This window comes from Bremia lactucae (assembly GCF_004359215.1).
Source record: "Bremia lactucae strain SF5 chromosome Unknown BlacSF5_NotPlaced_200_SHOA01000120.1_2678225bp, whole genome shotgun sequence".
Classification (NCBI taxonomy): domain Eukaryota; phylum Oomycota; class Peronosporomycetes; order Peronosporales; family Peronosporaceae; genus Bremia; species Bremia lactucae.
Window position 1 is genome coordinate 628,460 of NW_027152213.1, and position 12,378 is coordinate 640,837.

The following is a 12,378-nucleotide window of genomic DNA, read 5'->3' on the forward strand; positions in this document are numbered from 1 at the left end:
TCTTAACGTGTAGTGAAATTTCACTACGCGTTTCATCACTGTTATCGATGCGCCTGTCGCTAGACGCACCGTCATCCTCGTTGGAGGGATGTCGCGCTCAATATATTTGAGCCTACTACCCTCTAGTGACTGGCGACGAATAAAGTTATTCGACGCTCCGCAGTCCACTAGGGCTTTAAGTGACAAATCATTTGTCACTTTCAACTTCAAGGTGATGAGGGATACCTCATCACCAGGTGCAGAGACACATAATGATTGTGTGTCTGGAGCAACTTTTGTCAAGAGATTTGCAAATTCTCTTGAGGTTGCTGGATCAGTAGGGCGTTGCGCCCCTACTGACCCCGTCCATTTTTTGGCGGTCCGCCTCGCTGTTGCGATTTCGCAACAACGTCGGATCCGCGACCGTTGCCCTTTTTGGCATACGGTCCAAAATTACGTTCAGTACCTTTCGGTGCTGGACGTGGGGCACTACACTCATGAGCGTAATGTCCCAATTTTTGGCAGCAATGGCATTTCTGCGATCACTTATTGTTCGGAAAGCGAGGTCCTTCGCTTTCGACGTAGGAAAGGTCCATGGGTTTTGGACCTCCTAATTCGTGTCGTCTTGGTGGACGATATGATGACGAACTTGCTTGAGCCTGTCTCAAGCTAAAGTCCTCCTGTTCCGCAACGGTTATTGCTTCTTCAAGCGTATCCAGTTCCGAGCGGAAAAGGTGGGTCTTTACGGGATCATCCGTAAGACATTGCACATCGTCGAAACGAGCGTATAGAAAGAGTGTATCATCTTTGACGCTAGTAATCACGAAATCAATTTTTATTTTCTGTAATAAAGCAACAAAGCGGTGTATTCTCAAAGACAAACACATCTCTTCACGGCGACAACTGTGCATGTCCTCGACATTATGTCAAGGATGCATCCTTACATCCCAACGATGTACTTAATGTAACGGGGCACTACGACTTGTACTGTTTCAGTACAAGTCCACTTCGCACTGCTTCAGTTGCGAGTGGTGCCTTACGTTATTTCACGTACACTAGTACCTGCAGGGAAGACTTCTCTTTAAGGTAACTAACTAGCTTAAAGAGGGTAAAATGAAAACTGCATTAATATAATTAAGTATCTCTTCTATCTATCTTGTAAATGTTAACTTAATTATAAACTAATACTAAACATGCAATTGAATTATTATCTTATCTTATCTGTATCTCTCTTTTGGTTACATCTACAGCTGATTAGTCTGCGGAATAAATAGATATAATGGTCCATACCTATTTATGAATATGATTTCTGAACATTACTTTGTAAAGTAATATCCTCCAAATATTATCTACCTTTCAGATAATATATTAATGAACAACCCTTAAGTGTTAATTCCATGTAACGATACACCCCGTTACAGCTAGCGTCATCCATGATGACGGCTAGCGTGATCCGTTACGCGAGGTATCTAGAAAGATACGCTCGCAATACATATTAGTGTTATCTACAGAGATGACATTTTTGATGGGTAAAAGTAGATATTTATATTTAATGCGATTAATTATAAATCAGTCTGAAAACTACTTTCTACTTAGTAAGTGCGCACGAGGAGCCGGATTACCGCTCCCGTGACGACACTTAACTAAAGTACTTGGTGCGTTGGGTGAGGTCGCTAACGCGCCTACCACAACTACTTCACTGCGCGCAAGAGAAGCCGGTCTAACCGCTTCCTCGCTGTGCTAGGGTGTCTGTCTAAGTAGAGCGTGGCCGCATTACGACGTGCTGGCCTGCACTTGGCGCTTTAGCGCACAGCGGTCAATTGACCACTGTGTGCTCTATACCAATAGAGCAGTGGACCCTCTTCAGTCCATTAACGAGTGTTCCAAGCACTTGCGGGATGTGCAGCGTAAAAACGAACGACAAAGTCGCAATCACATTTTGTTATAAGAAAATTCTCTAAGCTTTCAAAAATTACCCTATTAATTCCATTAAAGATATCTACAAAGGTCACATTATGCAGTCGGCTGAAGCATGTATTTGGTCCTAAAATATCGGAAGTCGCCTTTCGAAAGGATCAGGGATGTATATGCCTGTATCTCTTACAACCCCATCTCGTACACGAAAAGAAGCGCAACCTTCCGGGTCCTTTCAGGCATTAACGCCATAAAAAAGCTAACGAGACAAGGCCTGATACAATCGCATAATTTCGTGAAAATCCTTCACTGAAGCTGACTCTTGTGTCCACTTTCTAGTAGAGGATAAATTGCGTAGATGTCGCATTTGCATGAGGCACTTGAGTAAGTGTAATTTTATAAAAAAAATAAGCTCGGCAGTATGCATCGACTAAGCGCTAATTAAATTGCGACGCCACCGAAATCAAGGAAATTAAGAGCACTAGCAACAGGCCTTCTTCGCAGGTGCCGCTTTTGCGTTAAGATTGACATTTTCTTTTTTGTGCGGTCCACCCTCTTCCGTAAGTCTGTCCTTTACTTCGCGCGCAATCTCAATGAAGCCGCCTTCCACGTTAATATTGTTCTTTGCACTCGTTTCAAAGAATTTGACACCGTACTCGTTCGCTAATGCCTGACCCTCCTCTGTGCTTACGACCTTATCATCTGTCATGTCGCACTTGTTGCCAATCAGGATTTTATTAACGTGAACGTCGGCATGTTGTTGAATCTGGCCGACCCAGTTACGAATGCTCTGAAAAGATGCCCGATCTGTGACGTCATATACCAATAGAATACCTTGCGCGCCACGGAAATACGACGTCGTAATCGTGCGGAAGCGTTCCTGACCGGCTGTATCCCAGATCTGCAGCTTCACCTTCTTGTTGTCGAGTTCTATGTTTTTTATTTTGAAGTCTATACCGATGGTCGTGATAAACGTTTGAGAGAAAGAATCATTTGCATAGCGCAAAAGCAAGCACGTTTTTCCTACGCCTGCAAGAATTCGACCGTTAGATCATTCTACAAGCTCCGCAAAATGCAATTTTAGTACGCACCACTGTCACCAATCATGAGGAGCTTAATCTGCATGTCGAAAGGGTTCTCATTACGGGCCATTCTGTCAAAAGAGTTGCAATTCTATTGTCACCACACAAAACATTACAAATTCAAATCAGTCAGTTTATAGATTTCTTTGAAGCCGCTTAGCTTTCAAGCATTCCATCTACCAGAATTGGCCTTCAAAATTCTTGCAATAAGCCTGTCGACTAGCTAAACATTTTATCAGACGTGCAGATATGATGAAAATAATAGAATAATTTCTAATGGCAACTGCAGCAATGCAAGAAGCTGCGCTAATACGAACGCGAAGCAAATTCGTACCAGCAAAGTCAGCGGCTTGGAGATATTTACTACTTCGTAATGAGGGCTTCGCGCGAGAGATTGCAAGGCGGCGGCTCAGCGTCCTTCGTCCGTTGTAGAGTTATTTTTCCGTCTCCCTCTATGGCTCCATTTCGAGCACATTGATGTGTCAATAATATTGTTACATAAGCTTACATAATTTATTCTAATTTACGGAAGGGTCAGCTTCTAACAGTCCAACATGACCATTAGCCGTACGTCCGAGACCTTCCATAATATTTTCATGACTGCATAATCTGCAAGTATCTTACCACTGTATGATCGTATTTTATTTCAATACAACCATTTCATCGCTGCATCGTCGCAGCGAAGAAAGCGACTGACAAGCCGAGCATTGAAGAATTCGTGCAGGGCAGACATCTTGGAGAGGGCAATTTCTCACGCATTGTAGAGGCCACACACAAGGCGACGGGTGAGAAGTTTGCCTTAAAAATTATTGAAAAACAGCGCATCCAGCGACTTCGTATACGTCATCAAAATATTTTTAATGAGATCAATATGGAGAAAGACGTGCTTAATCGCCTGCGTCATCAAAACATAATTCGCTTATACCAGACATTCCAAGACGACAAGAATTTGTACTTTTTATTGGAACTTTTGACCGGTGGCGAATTGCTGAGCCACTTGCTACATGAAGGACGGCAGCTCGGACTTGATGAGGACCTCGCACGATTTTATCTGGCAGACATCGTAAACGCCGTTGAGTACATGCACATGAATCAAGTGCTTCATCGTGACCTTAAGCCAGAGAATATGGTTGTTTGCGAAGAATTGTGCGGTCACTTGAAGATCATTGACTTTGGTACAGCCAAAAATTTGGACATCTCGAAGCTAAATGGGCCGAATTTTGTTGGTACGCCTGAATACATGCCCCCAGAGACGATAGCAAACGAAGAATCGACCTACGCTAGCGATATGTGGGCGTTTGGCTGTATTGTCTATCAACTTTTGACAGGAGAAACACCTTTTGGCGGTGGTAGCGCCTATCTAACCTTTCTTCGCGTTCAAGATGGAAGTTACTATATGCCAGATTACCTTTCTGATGAATCCAGAGATTTAATCATAAAATTACTTCAGAAAAACCCACATGCGCGTCTTGGAGGCTCGAAAGCCAGTGCAATGAAAGCAGTAAAAGGTAATGCATCCGTTCTTTACGTAAGAAGTCTATAACACGATGAATGTAACTACGTAGCACATCCGTTTTTTAAAGGCATCGATTTCGCTTGCCACAATTTGTTGCCGCAGCCGTCGACTCATTTCCGCGGAACAGAGCTTTTTCCGCTCGCTAAATTTGTTGCGGATTTAAAAAAAAATCGCGATGCACTCGAAATTACCAAATACAACTTTGACGCTTTACAAGACCAAATTAATGGACTATCGACACAAGACAGAAACGTCTTAATGCATATTTTTAGACGCAAAAGTGTATTGCACTTGCCAGGTAAGTTTATCAATGCAATCTTCGTCAGATCGTTTAATTTACTACTAATTTAAGGGTTAATGAAGGGATATACCCTCGATTTTTCAAATCAATCAGCCGTGGCAGATGTTTGTATGCACGCAATCATAATTATATAGGACTCACGCACGAACTTCAAAACCATTGGACTGAAAACTTCTTCTTTATGCAGGTTGGCGTGAATATGACGACATGTTTTAATTATTTTACTGACAGATCCTATTTTATCTGTGGACTTCTTACAATGCCAATTTAAGCTTTCTGGTCCAAAGCTTGGCCAGGCCTCTGCTCAAGCAGAAGTAGATAATCGCGGTGGTTCTTCGTGGTTAGTCGAGTCAGAAGCATTTCTCGGCGCAATAAAAATCTTGAACTCCCAACGGCCTGCTTTTGTTGTAATTTGTGGCAATTTTGTCAATGCAACTCCAAGTCAAAAATTCTATGGCGCCCAGGTCGCAGCGTTTCAAGAGATGCTAAATCATCTTAGCCCACAAATTCACCTAGTATGTTATTATTACTAGTAGCATAGTTCTTTTGTACTAACTGACTCGATTTGCGATAGGTTTTTGCGGCTGCAGCCAATGAGTATTATAATCGAAATGAACTTAAAATATATCAAGAATACTTTGGCGACGCCCACTTTAGCTTTTGGTTAGTTAATTTTGTACCTATTACGAGCAAATTTATCGCAGTAAGTCACGAAACGATTGTTGTAGGTTTGGCGGAATAAAGTGCATAGTGGCCAACACAGCAATTTTCGGTCTTGGTGAAGATTTTCCGGAAGAAGAGGCGGCACATGCAGGTATGTCGGAAACGCTTCTTAAATCTTTGTTTGACTTGTTGCTTCGTACAGATTGGATGAAAAGAGAATTGGCAAATGGAAAATTGTGTGCTCGTGGCACTGTGGTGATTGGAGGCCAATCTTTGTACTTGGAAACAAGAGATTGCGTTAATGATGCCTCAGATAGCAAATCTTCAGAACAGGTGCGTATGCTGCACTCAGCGGATCTTGTTAACATTGAGCCTGACTTTTTTGTAAGCTTCTTGCAAAATATTGGAGCATGGTTAAAGATGGACATGTATGTTTGATGATAAGTGGGAGCTCATCTATCAACAACGTGACTAGTGTCATGATTAAAACATCCGAGGATGAAGCTGATGAGTATAAGTGTGACATCGTTTTGTGCAAAGCGCCATGGGGAGGAGCTTCGAACGTCATCCACTGCTCTGAAGTGACTCGAGAAGAAGTCAGAACGACGGCATTTGATGTTGCACATCCAAGCACTAGTGATACAAGTAAGCTTAGCCTGCCGTCCTTTGAATTAGAGGTAGAAGACGATGTCGTAGCTGCCGACATTGTCTCGCTCACCTAATGTGTTTTTCGACTAAGTACAGCAAAAATAGCTCTTAGCGTTATGCAAATTCTTAAGTAAAGAAGGATAACTTTAAACACTCATAAAAATTAAATTTGTTGATTGGGGCTACACACTCGCTCGTCGCGAAATTCAACGAATAATGTCACTTACAAAAGACTGTCCTCCTCACCTTCGTAGTGCTGTTTCTCGTGGTCAGGGCTCATACGAATGGAAACGCGACGGATCTGAGCGGCGTGATTCGCACGCTCGAAGCGATCATGGCAGTGTTGGTCATTGCGCTTTTTTTGGACTACAACAGCCATCATCATGACGAGAAGCACCGCGACCAGCGCAAAAATGCCCAAAGACTCTTCATATGAAGGAGGATTAAAAGTCAAGGTCGCCCTACTTTCGCTTAAAGTCGCGAGTGCCACGTTTGGCAACTTGGATGCCACATGCAGCTGCACATTGACACTGACTAGTGTCGCATTAGATAGGCCAGCAAAAACAATTTCCATATTCTCTTCCACAGCTTGAAGTAGCTCGAGAATTTTAGCCTCTGAACCACTCCATGGGACCATTGCGACAACTTCCAACTCAACTGCACAGTTTGCAGTTTTATCAGCATCAGCTCGTATAAGTACATCAAGCGCGCTTGTCTCCACCTCTCTGGGCAAAATTTTGACGCCCTCCTCGCTCTTCAATACATTAAGCACATCTGCACACACCCCTTGCTGCACCGTAAGCATGCTCTTGCGCATCGGCGTCGCATTCTCAGACGTCAGCGAGGTTGCAAGCAATCTGTCGCCGGCTAGTGCGACTTCCGCTCGAACAAGCGCGACATTTTCGATTCTATTGAATCTTAGCAGCTGCTTCAGCTGTTGGTCTATCTTTTTTACCTCATCAAACACATCGGTTGGTTTTAAGAAAGAAGCTAAAACTACTCCCTTCACAGATATATGCAACGCGCATCCGTCACCGCTGGAAGCTTTGGAAAGCTGCACTTTGCGCTGGAAGGTCGTGTTGACGGGGAATAGGCGTGTTGCTAGCACATCACTTGAGTTTGATAAAGTTGCTATGAAGCGACAGGATGCGCCAACAGTGTACACGAGGTCAACAGCCACGTCTAGGGAAGAGATTGCACCGGCATTGACTTGGAACATGCTAAGTACAACGGAAGAATTGAAGTTGCCGAAGAGAATCAGAAATCAGCTGTGATTGGACCAAGGTAAGCAATATCTTTTAAGAACAACCTATCATTAGCGTTAATGTGCTGTAGCCTATCAGACATCACGATTCTGTGAAATGGACACAATCTTGCTGAAGACCGCACGCGCCCATGTCGGAGAACGAGTGCACTTTATTGCGGCCGTGCAGCAAATCGCAATGGGAAAAAGAACATTAGTAGCACGTCAGCGCATCCAGCCATGCCATGTTCTGCTTGTGGGAGATGCGACTCGACAGTTTTTCAAGGTCACGTGTTGGGGAGAAGCCCAGCCTACGTTGGTGCATCGGTCCACGTCTGAGGATATATCGGATCGCGTGCAAGTGAAGAGTGCCGACGCAGAACTACAAGTAGGAGACATTATTAAATTCTCTTTATGCTGCATTAAACTCTATCGGGGAAATGTAGAAGCGCAATTTTTTTTGCGTGATGAGGAATCTGCAATTTCGTCAACAGCCCAGTTGTTGTATCGTAAAGACCGGTACTTTAGTACGCAAGGTACCTCTATAAAGGATCTGTATCCGATGATTGAATGGTACAAGCACAATTGTCGAGAAACTGGAATGATTGAAGGAAAGACACCAAAGAAAATAAATAATAGGGTAATGATCAAGGATTTACATGAAAATACGGTCGCATCGGTTGTTTGCAAATTGCAGTTACTGAACGAAAAAGCAAGAGCTTACATTGGAAAAGAAGAGGCCAAGGCTAACGAGTTGCATGGTGTGTTGCTATGCAAACTGGTGATGTTTGACTCGGTGCAAGATTCAATGACTGTGAACCTTTGGGATCAGCACGCCGATAAACGCTTTGTTGCTCGTTTACTGAAGCATTGTGGGGCTATTGAAATAATCGGAATTGTTGTAAGCCTCCAAGCGCTCTCAAATCGGTTACTTGCTAATACTACACCTCAGACATTATTTCGATTCTTGGCTTTAGACGACTTAAAGTCGATCAAATTAGAGAAGAGACTATCAGGCCTTGAGAAACCCCTTTCTAATTTTACAAATATTAAACAGACTACATTCGCGACGATAGAGAAATTAAAATCATGTCCAAGTATAGGCCACGCTTTGGTACAAAATGTCCGCGTTGAACGTATGTACTTCAATCGCTATTTAGGGAGTGAATCAAGCGTCTTACCACAATTTACGTCGCATTTGGCAGAGAAATATTGCATGGAATGTGAACAAACGCTTGAAGAGTTTTTCTTACAAGATATAGTCGCGCAACGTCATTTTGGAGCTTGTAAAAGCACATGCCAAATTCGCAAAGGTAGCAGCACAATTAATGCCCCATGGAAGTGGAGGTATCGCCGCCTTTCAATAATTTTACGTGATTTACAGAATGAACAATTGCAGGTCGAAGTCGATGATCAAGCGATTGTGGAAATGGTAGGCAATATTACGGCCGATGTCTTAGTCGCGTCTGTTAACAGCAAAAGGCAAAAACAACAATTGCCAAGCACTCATTTCGACGCGGAATCTGCTGTCGCCTCACTTCTCAATGCTTTTGTTACAGATGCCAGTCAGACATTTGAAGCTCAGCTTTCGTGTGTTACCATGGAAATGTGCGACGTCACGATTCGACCACTTGATAGCATTCACGATACAAGTCTCGACGACTCTTTAAGTGACCGAAGAAGATTTTGCCTGGTGTCAATCACTCCATGCGACGGATTCTCAATTTGATCATTATAGCAGGTGCTAGAGCTTTATTCATAACGTAACAAGTATTTTTTATTAGAATTGTTTTACATAGTGCTAGGAGAAGTGATGTTTGATGTATGCGTTTGCATTGTAGCTATAGCGGAGCTACCTCGCTCCTAAAGTCAGAGGAAGACTTTTGGACTCAGAGTCTCTTAGTTCTATTGAACTAATGAGTTTAACATCTCAGGGAGTTGTACAAGCTTATTAAGCTTAATGAATCCTAGTTCAAGGGATTTAGGGGTTCGTAGAACCAAGTGGCAATTAGTGCATATGTAACGGGCTAAAGTTGCCTACTGTTATACAGTCCCCGTTAAGTACACTTGGTGCACTTCACGGGATGGTCAATTACCTAATTAAAGTAATTAGACCCAGCACTCGGGTGTGGTTCACATTTGTGACCAACCCTTGTGTATGTGATGCACATAGGTGCATTCACATTAGGAGATATGACGGCTAGCGTTATCCATGATGACGGCAAGCGTTATCCATGATGACGGCTAGCGTCATCCGTTACGCGAGGTATCTAGAAAGATACGCTCGCAATACATATTAGTGTTATCGATAGAGATGACATTCTGATTGGTAGAAATAGGTTTTTAAATTTAATGCGATTAATTATAAATCAGTCTGAAAACTTCTTTCTACTTAGTAAGTGCGCACGAGGAGCCGGATTACCGCTCCCATGACGACACTTAACTAAAGTAATTAATGCGTTGGGTGAGGTCGCTAACGCGCCCACCACAACTACCCTACTGCACGCAAGAGAAGCCGGTCTAACCGCTTCCTCGCTGTGCTAGGGTGTGTGTCTAAGTAGAGCGTGACCGCATTACGACGTGCCCGTCTACGCTTCGTAGCACTTGAAATTTCCCACGACCCGCAACTCTACGTGTGTACGTGATGATGGTGTAACGAATTAAAGTTGCTCTAATGTCACACAGTCTCCGTTAAGTACATTTTGTGTACTTAAAGGGGATGGTCAATTATCTTATTAAAGTAATTAGACCCAGCACTCGGGTGTGGTTCACATTTGTGACCAACACTTGAGTATGTGATGCACATAGGTGCACTCACATTAGGAGGTATGACGGCTAGCATCATCCATGATGACGGCTAGCGTTATCCATGATGATTGACGGCTAGCGTCATCCGTTACTTGAGGTATCAAAGATACGCTCGCAATACATATTAGTGTTATCGATAGAGATGACATTCTGATTGGTAGAAATAGGTTTTTAAATTTAATGCGATTAATTATAAATCAGTCTGAAAACTTCTTTCTACTTAGTAAGTGCGCACGAGGAGCCGGATTACCGCTCCCATGACGACACTTAACTAAAGTAATTAATGCGTTGGGTGAGGTCGCTAACGCGCCCACCACAACTACCCTACTGCACGCAAGAGAAGCCGGTCTAACCGCTTCCTCGCTGTGCTAGGGTGTGTGTCTAAGTAGAGCGTGACCGCATTACGACGTGCCCGTCTACGCTTCGTAGCACTTGAAATTTCCCACGACCCGCAACTCTACGTGTGTACGTGATGATGGTGTAACGAATTAAAGTTGCTCTAATGTCACACAGTCTCCGTTAAGTACATTTTGTGTACTTAAAGGGGATGGTCAATTATCTTATTAAAGTAATTAGACCCAGCACTCGGGTGTGGTTCACATTTGTGACCAACACTTGAGTATGTGATGCACATAGGTGCACTCACATTAGGAGGTATGACGGCTAGCATCATCCATGATGACGGCTAGCGTTATCCATGATGATTGACGGCTAGCGTCATCCGTTACTTGAGGTATCTAGAAAGAAAGGCTCGCAATACATATTAGTGTTATCTACAGAGATGACATTTTGATTGGTAGAAATAGGTTTTTAATTTAATGTAATTAATTATAAATCAGTCTGAAAACTACTTTCTACTTAGTAAGTGCGCACGAGGAGCCGGATTACCGATCCCATGACGACACTTAACTATAGTACTTAGTGTGTTGGGTGAGGTCGCTTACGCGCCCACCACAACTACCTCACTGCACGCAAGAGAAGCTGGTTAAACCGCTTTCTCGCTGTGCTAGGGTGTGTGCTAAGTAGAGCGTGGCCGCATTTCGTCGTGCCCGCCTACACTTGGTAGCACTTGAAATCCTTCCCACGACCCGCATCTCTGCGTGTGTACGTGAGGATGAGCCTCAATATTGATTGGGTTCATTTTCTTTACCTCCCGAGCTTCATCGGGAGGTGGCTGGGCTTATGGCGCAGGGACTTGGTGAAGAAGCCTTGGCCAGGCTTCTGGGTAGTCCTCCTGAGTAACATGTTGCTCAGTTGGAGCAGTTTGAGGCATTCGTGCTCGGACAGCGGAAAGCCGCGTCCGAGGCATAGGGCCATGCTGCGGTGGAGTCCGTCACTCAGACTCAGGATGAGCTGAGGCATGAGCAGGCTCGGAGCGAGGCTCTCAACAGGACTGTTGAGATGCTCTTTGCCCGGCCGCATCAGCCGAGGCCCATTCGGATGGATCCGCCCTAGTTCGATGGAACTGCAGCGCACACGATTGTCCACTGGCTTTTAGGCGTGGAGCAATGCGGTGTCGCGCAGCTCTTTGAGGACGACAGCCGGGTGGTGTCGTACGCCATGTCGCATCCCCGCGGTAAGGCCTCAGAGTGGGCTTACTCGGCGCTTATGGCGGACAAAAAGGCGTTCCATGCATAGGCGATCTTCAAGGAAAAGATTCGCGCCATGTATCAGCCGCCGAACAACGAAGTGTTGCTTCAGGCGCGCTTCTTTAAAGCTCGACAGGCGAAGCGATCTCTGCAAGAGTATGTGCAAAAGATGCGCTCTCTGTCGGCGTCCATTACCGTAGGTCCGATTCCGGAGCTCATTAAGGTGCCCACGTTTATGAACGGACTACGGCATGGTCCATCGCGACAGGCCTTTTCAGAAAGGTGCCGTCGACGATGGAAGAGGCAATCCGAATTGCCTTAGTTGAAGAGCAATCCTACATCAGTGCCTCGGCGACAGCTTGGTATAAGCCGTCGGCCGAGAGGTCAGGTGCCACTCTCATGGAGTTGGGTAATGCAGACGTTGTCTGTTATAAATGCGGCAAGCGCGGCCATATGATGGTTCGCTGCTATGCCAGGGTCCCTGCTGGGGCGAAGATGCCCAGCAAGAAGACTCCCTTCCCAAACGGCGATGGCAAGAACCAGCGTGCGAGGCGCATGAGTTCTGCATCGACCACTGAGGGGTCGGGAAATGCAGGAGCGCAGTGGAAGCGCGATACCCTGCTGAAGCGGACTCT

The 12,378-nt window shown here is 44.6% G+C and overlaps 4 protein-coding genes across 4 annotated transcripts; 2 read left to right on the forward strand and 2 right to left on the reverse strand.

Annotated features, from left to right (window-relative positions):
- Positions 1-2,243: 2,243 nt before the first annotated feature.
- Positions 2,244-3,392, reverse strand: CCR75_008064 (uncharacterized protein). Its single transcript, XM_067966119.1, has 3 exons — positions 3,156-3,392; positions 2,985-3,066; positions 2,244-2,922 (listed from the first exon to the last, which is right to left on the reverse strand). The coding sequence occupies exons 2-3, from the start codon at positions 3,043-3,045 to the stop codon at positions 2,375-2,377; spliced, it is 609 nt and encodes a 202-aa protein (XP_067814651.1). The 5' UTR covers positions 3,046-3,066; positions 3,156-3,392; the 3' UTR covers positions 2,244-2,374.
- A 137-nt stretch (positions 3,393-3,529) lies between these two features.
- CCR75_008065 (uncharacterized protein) lies at positions 3,530-7,348 on the forward strand (the record flags this gene model as incomplete). Its single annotated transcript, XM_067966120.1, has 8 exons — positions 3,530-3,542; positions 3,656-4,483; positions 4,541-4,789; positions 4,855-4,979; positions 5,065-5,307; positions 5,367-5,455; positions 5,521-5,788; positions 5,845-7,348. The coding sequence occupies 8 exons, from the start codon at positions 3,530-3,532 to the stop codon at positions 6,175-6,177; spliced, it is 2,148 nt and encodes a 715-aa protein (XP_067814752.1). The 3' UTR covers positions 6,178-7,348.
- CCR75_008066 (uncharacterized protein) lies at positions 6,327-7,322 on the reverse strand (the record flags this gene model as incomplete). Its single annotated transcript, XM_067966121.1, has 1 exon — positions 6,327-7,322. The coding sequence occupies one exon, from the start codon at positions 7,320-7,322 to the stop codon at positions 6,327-6,329; it is 996 nt and encodes a 331-aa protein (XP_067814763.1).
- A 116-nt stretch (positions 7,349-7,464) lies between the features above and the next one.
- On the forward strand, positions 7,465-9,075 carry CCR75_008067 (uncharacterized protein; the record flags this gene model as incomplete). The annotated part of the gene is made up of 1 exon (XM_067966122.1): positions 7,465-9,075. The coding sequence occupies one exon, from the start codon at positions 7,465-7,467 to the stop codon at positions 9,073-9,075; it is 1,611 nt and encodes a 536-aa protein (XP_067814762.1).
- Between the last annotated feature and the right edge of the window lie 3,303 nt (positions 9,076-12,378).

Coding starts and splice junctions, on each gene's coding strand:
- CCR75_008064 (XM_067966119.1), bottom strand. CDS start 3,045: ATGGCCCGTAATGAGAACCCTTTCGACATGCAGATTAAGCTCCTCATG. Junction 2,923..2,984: donor CCTCATGATTGGTGACAGTG/GTGCGTACTAAA, acceptor GAATTCTTGCAG/GCGTAGGAAAAACGTGCTTG.